General features: G+C 44.3%; 1 protein-coding gene across 2 annotated transcripts in view; it reads left to right on the top strand.

Annotated features, from left to right (window-relative positions):
- The window catches only part of SOBP (sine oculis binding protein homolog), a 112,396-nt gene extending 95,740 nt beyond the window's left edge, over positions 1-16,656 (top strand). For both annotated transcript variants that reach the window (XM_066179462.1, XM_066179461.1), the window contains 2 exons: positions 2,217-4,171; positions 16,570-16,656. In XM_066179462.1, coding sequence (XP_066035559.1) covers positions 2,217-4,169 — 1,953 coding nt within the window. In that variant the 3' untranslated portion in view covers positions 4,170-4,171; positions 16,570-16,656. The remainder of the gene's footprint in view (positions 1-2,216; positions 4,172-16,569) is intronic.
- Positions 16,657-21,820: the final 5,164 nt, after the last annotated feature.

Genomic DNA, 21,820 nt, shown 5'->3' with positions numbered 1-21,820 from the left:
TGGGGAACAGACGGAGAGCTGATACCTGATAAAATCCAGGAGCTGTTGGAAGTGGGATTGTCCCCTCTGCCCTGCTTGCTACACTCCTGCTTTCCCATCTGCCCCACTTTTGGGGGGATGCATACACCATGGCAGTGCAGGCATTTATCTCAACAGTTCTGTGCGTTTGACAGCCTTTTTGTCCACATGTTTTAGGGTGTGACATTGTCACTGTGTGTTCAATGCAGGGCTGGACTTGCTTGCACCGGGAAATTTCCTTTCTTGCAATGGAGCACCATGCTGGAAATACACCCTGGCTGATGCTGCATGCACCGAGCAGCACCAGCACCCCCTCTGCTTTATCTCATGGGGCACAGTGTCTGTGTGCCCAAGCTAAAAAATCTGGGTCCTGCATTCCCAAACTTCAGGGTTGACTTAGGAGTTGCTACTTGTCAATTAATTATTTAGCTTGATTTAAATATTGGGATAAAAGAGAGGGAGTGTGTGCATTTGTGTGTGAATGGGGAGGGGAGCAAGAGGGAAACAAACAGCAACCTGACAGGATAGCCAAAAGGTCGAGGAGTTAAATGGGCTAATAGCCATACCATACTGTCTGTGTGTGTGTGTGTCTCTATACATTAAAGATATATTACTGAAAACTCAAGAATGTCGCCACTGTTTATATTAAAGGAAAGCTGAGAGTTAAATGAGATGGGTAATCAGATGCCCAGCATATGTTGTTTTGAATTGTTTATATGGCCAATAGTTATTAAAATTAATTATCCTTTTAATGCAGTCTTTTCACAATCATAGTCTTTGGGGTTTTTAGTGTATTTTCTTCCTTTGTACAAAAGATAGAGTAATTTCAAAACAAGCTAATACAGGCCATTTGGAAAAGGCAGAACAAGCAATACCGGGATATACTATGACATGGTCATAGACTCAAGATGCTGATAGAAAGCCCCAAAAATCACTGTCAGTGGAGTATTTTGAGAACTAATGTAAATGACCAAAAAGGGGGGGGGGGGGGGGTTTGTGTGTGTAAAATTCTGTCAGAAAAGTGAGGCACTGAAAAATCTGACATCTGTTTATCTGTTTATAGCTATGGCAAGATTACTCATATTAATTCTTGTTTAAAATGCCATATGAAGGAAAGGCATTTGTGCAAACAAGAGTCATATTTGAATTGTAGATCATGTCTTCACCATCTGTGAGAGCTGTTGGTGTTGCAAAATTAATGTGTTAATGAAATCACAATAATTTCTCTGAAGTAATGCATTCTGAAGCCTAGAATGACTATTTTTTGAACTTTGGTTTCTAGTGGTTTACAACTGGGAAAACCTTTCACAGCTTAATTAGTTCTGCAGCCTTATTTTTTTAAAAAAATTGGCTGTGCCTTCACCACACCAATAGCAACATAAAAAAGGATTAAATGGAAAGCAGAGAAACAAAACAAAATTGAGCCTGCAATGCAAACTTTTTGCTGTAGTATTTGAGAAGTTGCTAAACAGGTCCTTGCTTGCCAAGAAGTTTTACTCAAAGTGACTTGTACACAAAAGCGGGCAAACAGCTCAGAAAATAATTCCAGCTTGCTGAAACATCACAAATTGGGACTATTTGAGCCTTACACAAATATCCTGACTTTTTCCAAGTTTCTCCTTGGAATGAAGGGCAAAGAATCAATGATGCTTTTTGCTTTGTGATGCCATTTTGAAATATCACACTCTTTCCAACTTATTATTTGATACCCTTAGTAGAATACTAAATGTTACTGTGTGCTGCAGTTTAGCAGAAAATGGTTTGCATTCATTTCCAGCAATTCTCTGAGTCTTTTTCCGGTTCTCACACTCCTTGTGTAGTATGGTATCTCAGATAGCACAGGCGTGCTTAGATTACCACCAAGGAGTAATCACAGCCATACTCATATGACTTTGCATACTTACATATGTGTGTTACAACAGTTTATGACAGCTGAGGATTCTTCTCTGTGCTATGGGTTTAAGATGTATAATGTATCGTACAAGGTAGAACTGAGATCATAGGAGCCTAAAAAGGGAGTGGCATCAATTCATTAATATGTTGGAGGAAAAAAAAAAGGTGCCACTTTCTCAAATGTAACTTCTTTTTTTCCTGTTAGAAAGATAATGTATTTAGCAACTGAAAAATTACTTTTAAAATAACACTATGAAGAGAAGATTGATTTTCTTACCTGATTTGATTTTATTACTGTGTTGTAGGTATGTGACTGGTGTAAGCACATAAGACACACAAAAGAGTATCTGGATTTTGGGGACGGGGAAAGAAGGCTTCAGTTCTGCAGTGCAAAATGTCTCAATCAGTACAAAATGGACATTTTCTACAAAGAGACACAGGCCAATCTTCCAGCTGGACTGTGCAGTACATTACATCCTCCAGTCGAAAATAAAGCAGAAGGCACTGGGGTGCAGCTGCTGACTCCAGATTCTTGGAATATACCGCTAGCAGATGCTCGGAGAAAAGCCCCATCCCCAGCGTCTGCAGCTGGCCAAATTCAAGGCCCTGGACCATCAGCGTCTACCACTGCCTCTCCGTCTGACACTGCCAACTGCTCTGTCACTAAAATCCCCACGCCAGTTCCCAAACCTATTCCCATCAGTGAGAATCCAAATATTCCACCGGTTTCTGTCCAGCCACCTGCTAGCATTGTGCCTCCAATTGGTGTCCCACCTCGCAGTCCTCCCATGGTGATGACAAACCGTGGGCCAGTTCCTCTGCCCATATTCATGGAACAGCAAATTATGCAGCAAATCCGTCCGCCATTTATTCGTGGGCCACCTCACCATGCCTCAAATCCTAACAGCCCTCTGTCAAATCCAATGATTCCTGGAATCGGTCCTCCACCAGGTGGTCCCAGAAATATGGGTCCCACGTCTAGCCCCATGCACAGGCCAATGCTTTCCCCCCATATCCATCCCCCCACAACTCCTACCATGCCTGGGAATCCTCCGGGCTTGTTGCCGCCTCCCCCTCCCGGAGCTCCTTTGCCCAGTCTCCCCTTCCCCCCTGTCAGCATGATGCCAAATGGCCCTATGCCTATGCCACAGATGATGAACTTTGGATTGCCATCCCTTGCCCCACTGGTGCCACCCCCAACTCTACTAGTGCCATATCCTGTCATTGTCCCGTTGCCCGTTCCCATCCCCATTCCCATCCCCATCCCTCACATCAACGACTCCAAACCCCCCAATGGCTTCTCCAGCAACGGCGAAAGCTTCATTCCGAGTACCTCCAGCGAGACGCCTGGGGCAAAGCCAACCAATAGCTCTTCATCCCCTCGAGAGTCAAAGCAAGGATCATCCAAATCCTCTGACTCATCACCGAGCTGCTCAGGCCAGTCCCTTAATCAAGCTAAAGTGCTTCAGGAGCACAGTAAAAATGAAGTTGTTGATTTGACTGTCAGACCTAGTAGTCCAGTGAACAGTAAATTTGGTTTCCCCAGTGTGCTGCAGGGTCCACAGGATGGTGTGATAGACCTAACAGTAGGCCACCGGTCTAGGCTGCACAATGTCATCCACAGGGCCCTACATGCCCAAGTGAAAGTGGAACGTGAACCTAACAGTGTTGTAAATTTGGCTTTTGGTAGCTCAGACAAAAGGAACTGCAGTGACTGCAGGGACAACTGCAGCCCAGTTGACTCAAAAACATTACCGTGCAGTGACGGAGCTCACTGCTGTCCCGTCTCCTTGGCCTCTGGCACGCCAGGACTGGAAGCTGGCGCAGCGGTGTGCAACGTCATTGTGAATGGCACAAAGAGCACAGAGGGTTCCAAGAACCCAGAGCCGCCCCAGGAGCCGAAAAAGCCCCAGCCCCCAGAGGAGCTGGCAGTGAGCGAGCTGGAGTCCGTGAAGGAGAACAACTGTGCGTCAAACTGCCACCTTGAGGGAGAGGCTGGCAAGAAGACTGGGGAAGAGCCCCTGGCTGGGGGAGACAAACAGGACCCCAACCTTAACAATCCAGCAGACGAGGACCACGCATATGCTTTGAGGATGCTGCCCAAGACAGGTTGCGTGATCCAGCCTGTGCCAAAACCAGCAGAAAAGACTGCTATTGCGCCGTGCATTATCTCAACGCCAATACTCAGCACAGGGCCAGAGGATCTGGAGCCACCATTGAAAAGGAGGTGTCTCCGAATTCGAAATCAGAATAAGTAAAGGTTTGTGTAATCACTACTGCCTTCTGTGTGAATAGAATTCAGTATTTTCAGGTATGAGGTCAAACTCATGTGGATGTGGCCTGTATGAAACAGAAAGATATGAATTCCAATTTATGAGCACTTTCAGAAAACTATTGGTATTTGTGTTTTAGCATTGTTTTTTGTTGTTGTATTGCGTATGTACTTGTCAGTGCTCCATTCATCAGCAGCCTCATTATACTTTTGCTCACAGAACATATCGTGATGGTTCTGGCTGTGAAGTTGTTGTGCTGTGTATGTCAAAGTCAGTGGTTTTCTGCCTAGAATATGGTACAGGTCTGGGCCATTAATGTGCTTACTTATTCCAGCTGAGTTACACAGCAACTCAAGCCTTCACGATGACTGAAATTGCCCTGCAGCATCGCATGGAGCCAGATGACCTAGCAGCTTCCTGCTAGCTCAGAGCCAATGGACTTAGCAAATGGTTGCCTCCAACCACCTTACTTTGGTCTGCCTCCAGACCACACCCTGGCTTTCCACTGAGCTGTTCTCTAGAGACTGAACTCCTCTCCATGAGCTTTCCTTTCCCATGTATTGGTGCTTGGGGACTGCCTGCTGTTTGGGACCTGCCCATTTTAGCTTGTTGCAGCAAAACCTCTGTCGTGGGGCTTTACTGCCTTACCTGAGGTAACTGCCTTTGGTGCAAGTCTCCCATCTCAGAAAAGCAGCTGGGATTTGTCCCAGTCCTGTGCTTGGTAAATGTTTGTGGCTCCTGGCAGTGCTGTAAAGCAAGGCAGAGATATGGGTAACTCCACCAATCTTCATGCCTTGCCCAGGGACAGTGCTCCAGATGCAGAAACCTCTCATCCTTCATTTCCAATTTCCAGCCTACTGAATCCCTCTGATAGCATAGCATCTTTGTAAAACTCTTAGTTTAGTGTGTGTCTGATGCTTCAAACCTGTGAGTGAGAAACTGTCTAACAAATCTTCCCTGTCTGACCATCCAAGAACAGCCCTGGCAGTCACTCTGGTCACACCTGACTGGGACAGAAGCCCCTCCAGAGCTACACACCTCACACCCACACAATCAGACCAGATTTCCTCACTGGCTCAACCCCTGGTTTTCCATAGCAGAGTTCTCAGAAATACTAATCCTTAAAATAATTTCATCGTGGTGCAATAAATAAATAACAAAACAACAGCTCTAGCTCATGCCTTTGAGTAGGGATCCAGAACAAAGGAACCCCTGGGCTTTTTTACCTTTTATACCCTCACAGTCTAAGCACAGGAAAGTCTGGTGGTTGTTGGGAGTGAGTGTCTGGTCACCCTGTGTCCTTTATTATGGAAAGAATCAGTGCCCATTCCTATCCTCTTCCCTGGTGCTCAGGCTTGCCCTCCCTGCCCCCCCAGAGCTCAACCTGCAGCTGGCACTGCAGCTGCACACTGAGCTACCTGCACTGAATATATTCCTTAACAAAACTAATGTAATGGAATTTATTTAGATGCACAAGCACGGAGAAGTTCTTTCAGGAAAAGGGGAAATGGTGGGTGTTGCAAGAAATCTGTTCAGCAGTAAAATACTGATGGTTTGCCGGATGTGGCTTGGTGACATGCCAGATTTCATTACAATCCGTGGAAAATTCTGTAGCCTCCAGTAAATCCCTGTCCCTGGTAGCACAAGTAGTGACTGCAGTGGTGTTTGGCACCTACAGCCACAGATAGCAGCAGCAGCAGCAGGCTGTGTAATCTGGGCCATTGCAGTATCTCCCTGCTCTATCAGTGTGGCTAATTGCACCATCAAAGATATATAGTATAGTCAGGACTCCCTCCTCAGCTGTAAACACTTCATTCCCTGTGCTGGTTGCAGGGCTGGAAACATTACTTCTCTTGATCACCAACAGCATTTATTTACTTTCTTCGGTGGAACACAACCATTATTCTTTGCTCTCAGCGGTGTGTTTACACATTTAAAAGATACACTAATAAGAAGAGAGGACAACTATCACATTCTTATACTAGTAATCAGCATATGCAGTAACTCGGAAGTCAAATGAAAAATAAAGATCTTTACACAGTCGTAGGTCCTATTAGTGGGGATGCCCCAACTCACCCCTGAGGTATGGAATGTATGTCCCTCAGCAGCAATATCTTTGTTGCAAACCCCGGTGTTACCTTTGGAGCTTGAAAGATTCCCTTCATAAATGTTTGCATGCTTCTACCTAGGGGTAGTGATTTGATCTAGCGAGAAGGCCACTATTTGGATGTATCCTTTTTATTAAATTTTAGGAAAGCCATGGTTTTTCACCCTTCCTTTCCCACCTCGTTGAAGCTCCTCATAGCTGCTTATTTCAAAACAATGCTAGAAGACTTGCACATTTATGTGCTTACTCTGTAGTCAAAGACAGGCTGGTTCTTTGCATCCATTTCTGCTTGCCTGGACCATCTGGGCTGCAGCAATGCAACCTCTTCAAGGTCCCAGTCCCAAGAGGAGTTTAGTATCGTTCAAAGCCAGAGCTTAAACCCTCAGAAAGTTCTGGCTTCACCGAGTTGTGTATTTTTGCCTGTTGACGTGATTATTCATGACATGACTTCATGGGTAGCATTTGAGAGAGAAAGTGGGCAAATGGAACAATCTGCATTGGAAAGACAAGGATTCGTTATCATTCAGTTACTGTCCTCAGCCCTTTGTGTTCTCTAAATGTCAATAATTGCCACTGTGATTATCCTCAGGAATAACCATTTTCCCTTTCATCCTGAGTTTTATGTATTTCTTTGCCTCAGTGTAAGGGTTGTCTTACAGGAAAGTTTTCAGGTTGCCAGGCAAGATTAATCTGACCCAATATAGACATCTGTAAAAAAGATGAAGCTGAGATAATTGTCTAAACTCTCTTTAAAATCAACCTAGAGAAGCAGGCACTTGAAAGAGACAGCTGAGCTCATCTCAGAGTCAACAACTAAGACAGCTCAGATGAATTGTGCCCTAGGAGTGCCTATTTCTGCCTGCAGTGAGGGAAACTTAGGGTGGCTGTCACAGACATAGATGTCCACATAGATGCTCTAAGTTAGGAAGCCTAGCCTAGGTGTCTGCCATAACTATGGGGCTTGTGCAGTGGCATAGCACGGCATGGTGGGGGCTATTTGTCTGTGTTCATCCCCTCGTTCCTCTGGAAAAAGAAAAGTAGAAGATCTGGGAGACCAGGGTCCTTATGTGCTCCAAGGGAAAGAGGATACTCCAAATACTCTGCAGACGTAAACAGCATGGTAACCATCTCATTCCAGTGGGTACCTCAATGAAACGCGGGTGGGTTTTGAGCGTCTCAAGGCACGCACAAGTGATTTGTGCGGTTCTGATGATTGATTTGAGGTGAGGACTTTGTGGTTTCATGCAGAGCCCTTCTTTCGCTATTTCAGCATTGCTGGTCATAGCCACTCTGGGGGGAACAAAAGGGCTCTGCCTTAGATTTCTTCCCTCCCTGCCTGTGGGGACTGAGCAGGGCTCAGAGTCTGTCTGTCTATGCAGAGGGGGCAACAGTGGGAGGAGAGCGTCAGTGTAGCCTCTTGCACCGCAGCCCTGACCTCTGCCATGCCCATGGGTTACTTTCTCCTGCCCAGCCTCAGGAAACAGGGAGATAAAACCCTTCTCCTTCTGCAATCCAGCTGTGGGGGGGATACCTTAAGATAGACTCCAGCCTCATAGAAATTCTAGTAAATTACAAAGAGGATAGAAGCTGCACTAACAAATATATTGATTTGGTCCTTTGGAGGTTTGTATTGATAGCCCTGGCCACACTTAACTGGGAGAAAATAAGTCCAGCCAGTTGTCTTTTTCTCTCTTGCTTCTCACCTACCCGAATTGGAAAATCTGAACATATTGCCCTAATGTGCAACTTTTCCTGGATTTTATTTCCCATCAAATTGTGTGTCAAGAAGGAAATTAGCCAAATATTTTTACGCTAGAGTTCTGGACAGACAGATTGAATTCATGTAGCAGCAACACGGATTCTCTAAAAAGGAATCAGTGCAAGCGTGACCTTTTCAGGCAAGTTGCCAGTCTCTGGATTATTTAATGTACCAATTACTTGATTATTGGAAGTGCTAATCAGCAGCATAATCCTTGATGTTAAAGTTTAGTTTCTCCATCAGGATGTGGACTGTCAAGCTGTTCTAGCTTGATGCAATTTGAAAGACTATCAAAAGATGTCTCAGTGCCAAAGTCCTGCTATGATAAAGGAATGAAGCTGGGAAGAATATTCTGTTGAGCGTTATATTTTCGAGTTTGAGCAATGTGAGTTTCTAAAATTAGCAGTGTTAGTGTTGCCTGCTTACATGCTTTATGCCCTGGCGGGATCAGTTTTAACCCACTAGCTTTGATGTCAATGTTTCCTAAAGCAAAGAAATGAAAACACTGAGTTCTGCTTGGACTTAACATGATAGTTATGTTAAACTAAATGAGAAAATGAAGTGGCACATGCTAAACTCACAACTAGCTTCTGTGGGTGCATATGTGTGTATGTGTAGAGAATCCTGTGCTGGGGACAGAGGGGTCAGGAAAGGAAGGAGTTTTTCTGCTTGTGACAGCAGAATTTCTTCCAGAAGTAATGGAAATAGTAGGTGTATGGCTACCTACAGAGCCAACCTGGATGTCCCAGGGTCAGCCTCTGCTCTATGAAAGGCCCAAACCTTCAGCTGTCTAGTCCATGCATTGTACTTTTAAAAATATATGGCATGCAGAACACTCAGTTCGGAGCAGAAGTAATATATATCCTGCTTTGAGCTCCTCTGCCCATAATGGTCCAGCACAAAATTTCCTGCTCTGGTCTGGATTCCTGGGGCAAGGGGCGTAGCTATTAACCTCCTCCTTTTTTTTAGCCTAAGAGGTTTTATCTCTCCCTTGTCACTGTGGTGTCTGTCTACCAACGACTTTCTTAACTCTGCCCAGCTTGCTATGATGAGGGAAAAATTTGACCTCAAAGATATACTTGAAAACAGTTTTTCTATATTTGAACACATTTCTATGCTAGCCATCTTTGTTGACACGGTAGTACGGGCCAGAGCCTTAGCTAATTTAACTGAATATAGTTCCACTGATGCCAAACTAATTTAAATCAGCAGAGTAATTGGACTCATACATTTAACACCTACTCTTCTGCTTCAGAAGTTTTCCTTCACCTGGCTTCTTATGAGCCTACAGAAATTTTCCATTTGTCCAAAGGGGGAGAGGAGAGACTTTTAACACACAAAGCCTTAAACACATTTGCTGGGAACTGAAGCTTTACCCTTGAGAGCTGCCTGACTCTAGCAGTGTGATCTTATGTTTCAAAATTGCATGTATACCTTCTCAGGTATATAAAATCAGAAAAAGGATTTCCCAGGGGAAAAAAAAAAAAAGAAAAAAAAAAAGAAAGAAAAAAAAAAAGGTTCTCAAAATAGTGAAGTATAAAATGACATACTTCCAGGGTAGCTTTCAGCTCCCACATCTTGCTGCCGGGGTGTGGGAGTGCTAACTTCCGTCTCAGTGGCAGTAAATAGCAGGCTCGTGGTACACTGCCATAGATCACTGCACACTCTTTGAATCAAAGGAGCAAGTGCTGATTTCTGATGGGCTCCTCCTGCTTTTCTATAAAACCTCCTAGGGCACATGTTTCAAATATGAAATCTGATTCTTGAACTCCATTTAGAAAACAACTACACCTGGTCTGATTTGTAAAGGTAATAAGCATCTAGGGCTGTTGGCAAACAAAACACGTGGCCAGAATTTGACAGCAAAGAAAAGCATAGCTCAGTTGACAGACCAACAGAAATCTGAAGAGCCTATGACACCTACAGACTGTAGTCTACCTGACAGCTCCCAGGTCCTCAGACCACTGATTTCAGAGAGAATTTTGGTGCTTACTTGCTGTTGATAATTTTAATTGTCGTATGAAATTAATATCATTTGAACTGAAATAAGCACCATGCCATTCCCTAAGTTGGTACAACCAACATTCATATTGAAACAATGAGTTGCTCATAATTCTTTGCCAGGCTTTAGAGACTGATCAGGTACTTTTATACATATAAGGTCTAAAATGTTCTCCTTATTTAAGTTGGTTCAAAGCAGGTTTGGCTGCACTGAAAGTGTTAAGTGTGAAACAGCCCTATGGGGAGACTCGAGCTCTTCATCAGCCTGTCCTTGTGCTGTTGAGCTACTGAAGTCAGTAGTGCAGGGAAATTTTATGGGGGTGGGGAGGAAAGCACAACTCATAATTAAATACAGAGTCCCTAACAACAAAGACCATAGTAAAACAGACTCTTGTAAAAACACTTGTAAAAACATCATCAAGACATCGATTGCCTTGACATGCAGGGGCCAAGATGCTGGATGGTATGTGTCTGATTGCCACTGTAATCTGATGAGGAGCTAAGCACCTCACAGCCTTTGTGAAGCTTGACCCTGAAACGCTGTGGCCAACTTGAGTGCGGAGCAGTGAGCTCTGAACAACTGTGAGGAGCTTATAAACTATTTAACAGTACTATGAGCAATACCTGAAAGTGGGAGAGAAAGGAGCAAAACACTTTTGAGGACTGTGGTTGTGAAAAAGTTGGACATACTCAAGCAGTGAGCCATATATTGTAAAATAAAATTAAATTATTGTTTAAGAACACAGTGGAAGATTGAAGCAAACTAGAAACAAAACTCTTTGAAGAGAAGTCAGGAGGAAATCAGACAGTGACAAGCCAGACTTTCTGAAGTAATTTTTGTTTCCAGATTACCTGCTGAGTCCCATAAATGTAAGCATGTTTCTGTGTGCCTCCACCAGTCAAAGCCTCTCAGCTGAGACCTACTAATCATGACCTTATTTACATTATTTTGATGAGCTGCAGTGCACTTGCAGGACTGAAAGTTGTCTTTGGAAACGTGTGTGATCATCTCGTGAGAGCCGTGAATCAAAGTAACCTCTAACATTCTGCAGAACCCTCAACTATTTAATGTTTGCTTCTACCATGAAAATTACAGCTGATTTAATATCTGGGCTTGATCCTGCTCAGTACTGTATGCTCTCAGCTCTTGGTGCCTCTAATGCAAGCTGAAGGCCCTCGGCACGTTACAGATCTGCCTCCGACTCCTTTGCATGGCTTTACTTCCCCAGACACAACTTTGGTATTTGAAAAGAATGGTATTCCTGTACAACATGTGTCTCAATTTGTAATGATATCCGCCCTGCAGCTGGCTTGCTTTTCCAAGTGTTTCTGAAACATTGCTGCCTTAAATTCAAGCCAACCTTCAATAACAAATTATCTGAAGGCAAAGAGGCTGAACTGTGTTTGCTGAGAGGACACCCATACTCCCTGCTGTGCTCCATCTTCCAGTCCCAGTTTTGGACTTTCATGCTGTGTGATTTAATCATCCTCTATAAAAGCAGATATTAAAAAAAAAAAAAATTAAGAAATAGGGGGTTTTGGGATTGGGTAGTGTTGAGTGAAATAACTATGGAGTTCTGACCTCTCTGGAAAGATCTGCATCCCATCATCAGGTGATTGATATTGAAACCTATGGTTAAAGCAATTTTCAGCCTCTTATTTGGAGCCCACGTGGTTAAATGTAAAACTTCGTGTCGCCTGCTTATGCTCCAGATATTTATAAGGTTTCATGAACCACTTGTGCTGCCTCTTCTAAGTTCTTTATCCAAAAAGAGGAGAGAAAAAAAAAAGCCTTTTCCCACAGGAATTCTCCAGTTGAGGGAATCTTGAACACAAGTAGAAAAGATACATGATGAAGTCACTGAAAATTCTGACCCTAAATTTCAAAGATCAGTTAAAAATCCAGTTCAGTTTTATTTGAAGCAGTTTACCAATTATTGCTGAAATGGTTATCTTGGTGGTAAATACATTGTTCCTGTCTTCTTGGGGTGAGAAATAGAGAAAATCTATTGCCCCATGCAGATTTTTCAGTGCCCAGTTCAGTGTTGAGGATAAGGAAGATGGCCTAAGGTGCCTGGCACTGCACTGAGGTCTATGCCAGGTCTCACCCACTTGCTCCTTTTGTGTTCTGGATGAGTTTTTCCTCTTCTTTCTCCCACAAGATAATCCACATGACATTTTTTGCCACCTGGGCATGCCCCCTTGCTTTTGGATGAGTCTGCATCTGCTCTTGCTTAGGCCTGAAAAGAACCAGAACAAGAGCTATGAAAACCAGGGAGAAACCCTGTGGGGACACTGCCAGGCATGCAGCTCTGGATGGTTATGGACAGTGGAGTTGTTCATGGGAAAATGGGAAAATATTGATTGCTTCCTGATACAGGATGCTGAAACTTTTCACTAAGAAGGTTGATTGCTGCTTCAGAAAGTTTTGTTATTGTAATTGTTACAATTTTTGTAGCAATTATTTATGTATTTGTGGCCCACAATAGCATTTCAGGTTGAAAAGCCAGGCCCAGGTGTAGCCCAGGTGAGGAGGACTTTCCCAGGGAGGTACAGGCTGTGGCTCAGCTAGACACCCATCCTCCATACACTATCAACAGTTAAACTGCCTTTCTCTGGCTAATTAACTGGTTTTACTGGAGAGATCAGGTTGAATAAGAAAATTGAGAAGCACCTTGGAATAGTGGTTTAGGCCCACAGGAGACTGCTGAAACACAAGTTGGAGTTACTAATCTGATTCAGTCAGAATTGGAGGTTTAAAGAAGGGTTATCACATCACAGTGGTTGCCTGTTTTCAGGATAGGAGAGTAGAAACTGTCTGGATTTTGGTTTCCCTTCTATTTCAGTTTTTCAGTTTGCAGTGGTTTTTTGTTTGGTTCGGTTTGGTTTTTTGGTTTGGTCTTTGGTGGGGGAAGGAGGGGTGTTGCTTTTTTGTTATTTTTTTAAAAATACCTTGCAAAATTTCACCTTAATCCCATCTTAGAACGGGGCAATTCACTGAAAATTTGGCTGGTTTTTTTTCAGAGGAAAATCATATCTTCTGCCACATCTGCCCACTGGTGGGGCAAAGCACAATACTTACAAGGCTGGCAAACACACTGGTGCTGCACTAACCGCGGAGACTGGGCTGCCTTGTTATTGTGGAGATATACCAAATTACCGCAGTATAAATCAGGACTGGCCCTGGCAGGCTCTGTGGTCTGCCATACACTTCCAATGTAGAGATTAGAAGTCTAGAACTGTGATGGCATTTTCCTCTTTGCATGATCCACCTACATACCTCAGAAAATATAAACCAGGGACCCCCCTGTCAGTAACAGCCTGGAGAAAATGGCGCAACAATTCATAGCGTTGGAGGTATCCTTACCACTTCTTCTGCCTAGGCATAAAAGGCAAATCCCAGGGCTCTTCCCCAGTGCATTCCCTAAAGTCACAATGTTTGCTCAGATTGCAGCTCATGTTTCAGTAGAAGGGGGAGCCTGAGTTCCACAGGTGACCCAAAGCTGAGGAGGATCTTCAGCTTACAAGGTCAGAGCAGAAGGAAATCACTATCTTTGAAATCCAGAGTTGGTGCTTAAGGACTCAGCTTGTTTTCCCATTTGTGCTTAAAGTCCTCTCAGTCTTTTGCGATGTGGCATCCCTTCCATTAGCTCATGGAAAGATAAATCGTAGAGTATTCAAAGGGGAAGGTTTTAATGAAGAAGCTTGAACTGCTTTAAGAATTGTTAAAAAAAAAAATAGAAAATTACAGAACTATTACAAGTAACAGATGATTCTTGAGTGTTTCCAGGGCTGAGCTTGCTTCCATGCTGACTTTAGCTGCACTCTTGTGGTTTATCTTCAGAGCAGTTTCCCTGAGAAAATAATTTCAGTGCCTTTACTCTAGGGCCATGCATGTCCCAGATGAACCAGGCCTCTTTTAGCACATCAGCGTTCATTGTTTGGGTGAATTAAGTGCTGTGCGAAATTATGGAAACTCTGCCATGCCAGTCCACATCAACAGTTGTTTCAGCCTTCCCCACCCAGTGTCTAATTTTTCCTGAACAATAAGATGTGAATCTGGAGACAGAAATGTTCAATGGGGCATGGAATGACAGAGAAGCAACCATAGAAAAAACTCTGTGTGTGTCTGGATGTGTGTATGAGTCCAAAGCCATGTCAATGACACGGCCCCTCTGAGGGAGCAGGACATGACTGGGGAGGACACTGTGTAAAAGCAGCTATTTCTGGTGGCCATCAGGAGCATGCTGCCATGCTTGGCTGCTGGGGTAGTGCTGGGAGCAGATACACAGGGATCAGTGCCTGGGTGTGGGGGAGCAGAAGAAGGACATGTCCCCACGTCTGAGCCCCCCAGCTCCTCAGCATGGAGGGGCAGGGAAGTGAGGAACACTTCCAGCATTTGCCTCTACCAAGCTGGACCAAGCTTCCCATCACAGGACAAAGGGCTGTAGCTCTGCAACAGCCCCTGGAAAGAGCTGGGTAACTGCAGAGAGGGAGCAAAGAGTGGGAAGGCTTTTCCTGAACTGCCAAATTGACCTGCCATGCTCTAATTCTATGCTTCTCTGAGCGAGGATTTAAATCCTCACATCAGGCTTCAGCCAAAGAAGAAGCTCTGTGTGGGTGGGTGCAGCCTGTGCCGCAGTTGCCGGTAGCTCAGGTTTTGACTAAGAGCCATGCAGGGCACCAGTGCAGCCCTCACCTGTTGCATGGAAGCACTGCATCACTATCTGAGCCCACACAGATGAACCTCCAAGCCACCTGCTTGAGCTGGGTCATCATCCAGTTGAGTTATTCTCCTTCCCCCCTACGTTAACAGTAGGACAGAAATGAGCCTTTTTACTTGTTCTCTTTCCCTCAACTTTTCCATGCTGCTTCCTGGGTTTGAACTACAGCCTGCCTCTAACTTCTAGGTGGTCTTCCAACCCAGGATCAGTCCAGCCCTACTTGACTTTGGAAAGCAAGCAAAACCCAGTGTGCTTACCTCAGCACAACTCACATAAGCTCAACTCCATGGCTTTACCCTGATGAAAATTCTTTTGTGGTTGATGCAATATTTCTATCTGATCAGCAATATTTGATGTGTGTTGAAGTCAGGTTCAGCTAGGGTGAAGAGCATATGTTGCTCTCCTTAAAAGTAATTTGGGTTTTTTTGGGGTAGATATAAATAGCTGACTTTATTGTGCTGGTCATGCACGGTAGTGCTGGCACGAGGTGCATAGCATTGAACTCTGAAATAGTGATGACTAGTGTGTTCTCATTTCTTTATAGAACTTTGCATGCTATGCCTGATAGGGATTTTTATTTTGTAACTTGATTGCTACAAAGATGCATTCATCAAACGTGATTACTGCCGTATGAGCCAGTCAACAGGGAAGGTCCTTCTCCCTGTTCTGCACACCCTGTTACACTGAGTCCATCTGCACCAGGGGAAAATAGACAGAACTTACACAGCTAAATGACTGCTCCATGCAGAAAGCATCAAGAGCCACTGAGCTTCTTTATGCCTTCCCTCACAAATCCCTCATTGGTCTGTGCTGTACCATGTACCATGAAACTGGTTCGGGATGGAAATCCATTTCCGTTGATGTATGGGGAGAGCAGCATGAGGCTTCATACAGACATTACAGGTTTAATTTTCTCTGCTTCCCTTTTTACACCAAGGCTCCAAGCCAAAAAATGTGACGGAAAGCAGTCGTGTACTTCACCTTAGTGGGTGGATACATCCCAATTCTCAGTCTAGTTCTTGTTCACAGCTCTCTGTACACACAAAGAGGCTCATCTCACTGGGCACATTGCCTGAAAGCACAAACATTACTCCTTAACCTAGATATCATGGTCTCCATGCCATGAAAGTTTATGCTGGTCGACATATTCCATGTGCCTTCCAGTCTCTGCTTTAAGAAGAGTGGAAGTTTGGCAAGGGGATACAGGCACATTGTTGAGAGGGATTGCAGAGGAGCCAATGTGAAGGGGAGATCATAGAGCAGACTGAGAAGGAAAATGTGCCCCAGAACCAAAACTAAGGCTGATAAGTACTACAGAGTTTCAGTCCAGATCTGCGGGGGACAGCAGATCCCATCCAAAGAGATGAAGTCTGAAGCTCCCTGTGTAGGGTGACAGAAGGGACAATCCCTGCTGGGTAGCTTACATGGCCAGCAGACAAGGGAAGTAGAAGCACACGAGGCAATGGTGTATCTCCCAGTAGCACCTAGAAACACTAAGACTCAGGAGCTTATGACTGCCAGGGTGTTGTTGAGAATGAACTATAATTATATCAGTTTCCAGCTTTTTATCACAGGAATTCCTCCATCTTCCTCTCCAGCAACCTTGGAGGCTGTGTGTCCCAAAGGCCCTTGAGACATGAGGGGCAGGCGAGGCCGGAGCAGTGGGCTTGTGCCTCGGCCTGGCTGCCTGCCCAGCGTGAGGCTGGGTGGGACGTGAGCTCAGGCAGTGCCCAGCCTGCCTGCAATGAGCCTCCTGCTGCTCACCCTGACCCCCTCTGCTTGTCTGCTTTGCAGGAGCGCTCGCTGACAGGGTACCTTGCATGGAGAAAGGGAGCAGAGCAAGCCACGTCACTCCACCGAATGACACCAGCTGGTCCGCTCACCACCCCTCTGGCTGAAAGTCCAGCAGAGAAAGCAGCTTCCTGTCATGAAGCCCCTCCAAGGAAGTCTTGGTCCCACGGGTGCCTTTGACCCAGAAGACAGCACATCATCGATCCACACAGTGTGCTCAGCATTCCTGCGACCACCCCTCTTCTCTCGGAACGCTTTTTCCTCTTGGTTTCTTGCTAGGGGGGATTTTTCACCCGGGTTTCAAAAACCACACGGACCAACATAGGTACTTTACCCTCACTGACTTCGAAGTTCAGATATTTGAGACTGGACAATGATACGGATTTTTTTTTTAATTTTTTTTTTTCCTTTGAAAAACTGCTGTGGTTTTGCTGCTACACTAAGAATCGTGATTTGCATTGTATGGTTTTGGACCTATTCAAGTTTTGATGGGGGAAAGGGGTAATACTGGAGTAGCAACACTTCAGAGTCATCTCTGTCCTACCCATGATGCACTTTTAAATGAAGAGTTAGAATATTTTATTGGCTAATATACTTTCCTTGTTATTTTTACAAAGGCCACCTTTATCCTTTCTAATGCCATATTTTCAGTGTTACACTTTTATGGCTTTTAATTTTTGATTTGACAGATGTAAGAAGCAGCATGAATAGTTTATACTGTGGTTTTTCAGAGACTGAATGCCAAGAGAACTCAGTAAATGTTTATTCTTCTCAGCTTTCTCTTTAAATTCCCCTAAATAGCGCCCCATTTGGGAACAGAGCAAGAGTGTTGAACTAAAGACCAAAATTCCCTCAAGGTGTAAAATAATCTGAGGGGAATATTTGCTGGGCGTCACGAAAGACTTGGATGAAATTTCAACCCTGATGGTTTTCAGTGATCCAGGAAGGCAGTGAGACAATCTCTCCATATGCATAGCCCTTTCATGATAATTAGAATGGTATGGACAAACCAATGAAAACAAGGGTAAAGTGAGAAAGATCCCCCATGATTCTGTTTCACTGTTTGCTTTCTCCTGTCATGGTTAAGAGAAATGTGCAATTTGATCCTCAATCAGTGGGTGGAGGATAACAGGGTAGAATTTACTTGTGTGCACTTGTACAGTTGTAGCCAAGAGTCCAAAAGTACACTAGAGCATGTTATACTGGCACTGAATTGGTAAGAGAGTTGTGGAGTATCCCATTCTGACAAATAAAAAAAAAAAAAAGAAAAGAAAAAAAAATACAAAAACCAGTAAAAACCCCACAAAAAATCAAAAAGAAAGAAAAAAACTTAAAAAAAAATTCAGATCACCTTGTGATTCAGTGTAACTGTTTACTAACTCAAATAAAGCAATTGTTCACTCTTGAGTGTTCAGAGTACACCTTTTCTATAAGGCTGCTGAGGGGAAGAGAGGAGCAGTTTGCAGGATCATAGTCTTTGTGTCAGCAGTGATGGGAGCAGGGCAGCAGAGTCAGTTGAACCAGAGCCTTGTAGTGATGGTGCACTATGAGCACTATGTATATACTGTATTTCTATATTTTCCTTTGTACAGATTCACTTAAGTCAAGCTACTGTTTTACAGGTGCTCCTTATTTATTAGAGCTGTGAAAGCTTGGAAATCACACCGGGCGAGTAAGCTCGCTTTTTAAAAAAAAACAAAGAAACAAACAAAAAAAAAACCAACAAAAAAAAAAAAAGGGGTGGGTGGGGGGATTCCAACAACTCCTGAGTCTAGGGAGAGAGCTCAAAGACATTTTGATGAAACATCTTCAACAGAGCAAGAATCTGAAGCACCCTCAGCGTGCTCTGCTTTCCTTTTGGTCTTGCAACGCTTTTCTCTCTCCCTGACTGGTGTCAGATTTATTAAAACAAAATAAATCTCCAAGAAAAAAAAATGCACTTAAACGTGCTGTTGTTTTTTTTTTTTATTTTTGTTCCCTCTTTGTGCATGCAGTTATTCATTCCTTTACCTGCCTGGTCACAGACAAAAAGACCCCTGAGTCTGAAGCCACGGAAAAATACGTGTAAGTTGTTCTTGAAAGCTGTATCTATGTCCCTTCCATCTTCGTGCCTCCCATGATACTTCTCAGTTTCTGCAGTGTTTAAGGCATGGGGAGAAAAAACCCTGCACTTAGCACAGTGCAGAGTTAGGTCCTGATCTTGGAGAAGATCCCTGGATAGATGCAGTGGCTGCCGTTTCATTGATTTCAAGAGGATCTGTGCACGCAGTTTTCTCATGCTGCCTCTGGGGCAGTGTACAGAGAGTATTCTGCCTGCCTTTTGTGAGGATGGGGCTTTTCTGTGCATTAACTCCCCCTGGAATCAGAGGTTTTCAAAGGACCAAACTCCTCCCAAGTGCCCTCAGACCTCTGCCACGGCTATCTCACACAATAGTGTTTGCTTTCCAGCTCTTGGCCAGCACAGCCAGCGCTGCTGATGGAGGGCTTGGAAATGTCCGGTGAGCTCTGGAACCATTTGACTGATTTCATTAACCAGCCATGTAAGGCAAACAACAACAGCCTAAGCATGCCTGCTTGGAAGGGCACGTAGAGTAAAGCTTGTCTCCCTGGTAAACAGCTTGCTACATCTCTATTTATTCATCTGAACTTGGCTGTAAAACGAAGGCCGTGTGTATTGATTTTGCTTTTGTCAGTGGTCCAGAATTGTTAGCACACATTTTCACTCTTCTGAAAAACAACAGACTCTTTAGAGAAATCTTTCTCCCTGGTGAACTGGTTTTCTTTTCTAGAAATGGAATCAGCTTGTCAAAAATCATCAGTACAGCAGAGGTAGAGAAAGTGATCTAGGCTAGAGCTGGCTTCACATGTTTCCAGTGATCACAAATTTACCTTAGCTTTCCTTAGAATTTGCTCACCTTGTATTTTCTTAACATCTTACCCCAAAATTCAGAATGTGAACAACTGCTTTGGACAGCTGAATCAGTTCATTGTTTGCCATTGAAAAAATATCTCCAGCTGCATGTATGGGGAGAAATATCCAAGTATACATAAACCTTGAGGAAAATGCAGACCAAATGGTACAATACATTATTCAAGAGAAACCTGCTTTATTTCTGAGGCCAAATCCATCCCTTGAATGATGCCAACAAAATGAATGGAATTACACAAAGGATGTAAAGGTCCTTTGCAATTAGCAGGAACCCAGCAAACACTTGCAGAACGGTGCTCGCTTGCTGCTGACATTATTTATTAAGCACTTAAGACCTAATAGCCAAGCCAAGCTCTTTCCTGGAGAACTCGCCATCAAAGAGCGAGACAAAGAAAATCCTGTGCACTGGGAGATACAGGGGAAGGTTCCTGTGTGCAACAGCCATGGCTCCAGCTCTTGCTCATATGTGGTTTTGGGATGCAGACATTGTCTCCATCAGCAGAGAGAGGCAGTTTTGCCTCGGGTCTTAGAGCAGCTGGCCATGCGTGCATCTCTTCACAGTGCCAGGGCAGAGGGGGAGTTTGCTGTGATCCGGCTGCATGGGTCCTTCTGCTAGCACTGAATTCTTGCTGTCAGCGAGAATTTTGCCCTTGTGATAAAAGGGGGTCTGCCTACTGCAAGCACTCTGCATTAATTTCCTCCCCTGTTGTCTTAGATGATTTTGAGAGCTTTATTTTTTTCAGAACTACCACACATGACAGTTTTTTGAGTGGCCCAATTCCGTGAATAAGGATGTCCCTCAAAATGAAAACAATTCATGCTTTTTCTGTGCTAAATGATAGAAATAAATTTGCTTTGTTCAAATAAGTGCTGCGAGCCAGATTTGCAAGGATGCTTATCCAAGTGAGATATCCCATTCTGAGGTCCATATTTGGACACTCAAATCAACACTCAGCCAAACACATGCATGAGGCATTTCAATGCCATTTGGAGTGTCCATATATAGAACTGGATGCCCAAACTTCATTGCCTTTGTTTTAAAAATAGACCTGGAATATAAAGACAGCCTTTAATAATAACAACTATGACAAACATTCTGTGTGCAAACTAAGAGCAAATTTGCTGATGCCAGTTCAGGTTGATTCCCCTGGAATTGCTCTGGATTTACAGAGGTGTAACTCAGAAAAGAAGCAGTTTCTTAAGTTGTTTTGCCTTCCACTCTCACTTGATATTGAGACTTGACTTGATATTTGGGATCTGTGAGTAAGGAAAGGTGGCACTCAGGCAGTATCCATACATACATGCAGCAGGGGGAGAGAGAATCCGGAACAGAGTTGAACTTGCGTCATACTGAACATAACAGCTGAAATGCTTTGGAATGGGAAGAACAGCTTTACATAGGCTAACACACAGTTTAGGTGTCATTTCTGCGGCTAAGAAATGCAAAGAAATGCAAAGGTACTGGGCAAAGAAATGCATTACTACCTTGAGCAATACTGGGACATTTTGCACAAAACATGGGAAGCACCAGCAAAACACAGAGCGCTGTGAAAAACACAGCAGAATAGCAGCTTCTGGCTGTTTGCTTCCAGCAGTGGTGGGAGCATGGCTCCTCAGAGGTGCAATGGATGCTGACTGCAGGGCACTGCAGCATCCCCAAGGGGGACAGTATGCCTGATACAAGGGTGCCCTTCTGCCTGACATGTTGGCCAGTCAAGACCTGCTGGGACTTTAAGTTCTGTGACTATGTGAAGAGCAGACTCAGCCACAAGGAAGAAGAAAGGAGTAACTTAGGCTGTTGACACTCTTCTCTCCAAGCTGCTCCCTGGTCTCCAAAGTATCACCTATCTCCTGGAGCAGGTGTGTCCCAGGCACTTCACCCACTGCCCTACTGAAATAAGTTTTCCAAGGATACTCAAGACACAAGGAGGCAGCCAAATGCCAAATGCCCAGGGCCTTTCCTTCCAAATGATGCAAACAACTAAAAGTTGTATGTCCCTACATCAATAGTCCAGGCACATGGCGGTCACTGGAGGAGGGGCAACCTCACTTGCTCCCTCTTGGAGCTCTCTGGCATCTGGGCAACCCACACTGCAGGTGGGATCTTGCCCCAGATGGGAAGGAAAGCTTGGTTGTTATTTGCTGATGAGATAGCTGAGGACAGAGATCGTTGTGATTCTCAGCTCTCAGCAGGTCTGTTTTTGAAGGACCTTGCTGGACCTATTTAGTAAAAGAAAAAGGCTTGAGGAAGAAGGAATGCTGCCTTCTTTTGCAGAAAGGTGTTGTACTCTGCGGGTTTGCCGAGGGACCAGGAGACTCAGCTTC

The sequence above is a fragment of the Chamaea fasciata genome, unplaced genomic scaffold (assembly GCF_029207755.1).
Source record: "Chamaea fasciata isolate MVZ Bird 193981 ecotype frontalis unplaced genomic scaffold, bChaFas1.0.hap1 SCAF_3, whole genome shotgun sequence".
NCBI lineage: Eukaryota > Metazoa > Chordata > Aves > Passeriformes > Sylviidae > Chamaea > Chamaea fasciata.
This window is presented reverse-complemented; position numbering and strand designations above follow the sequence as displayed.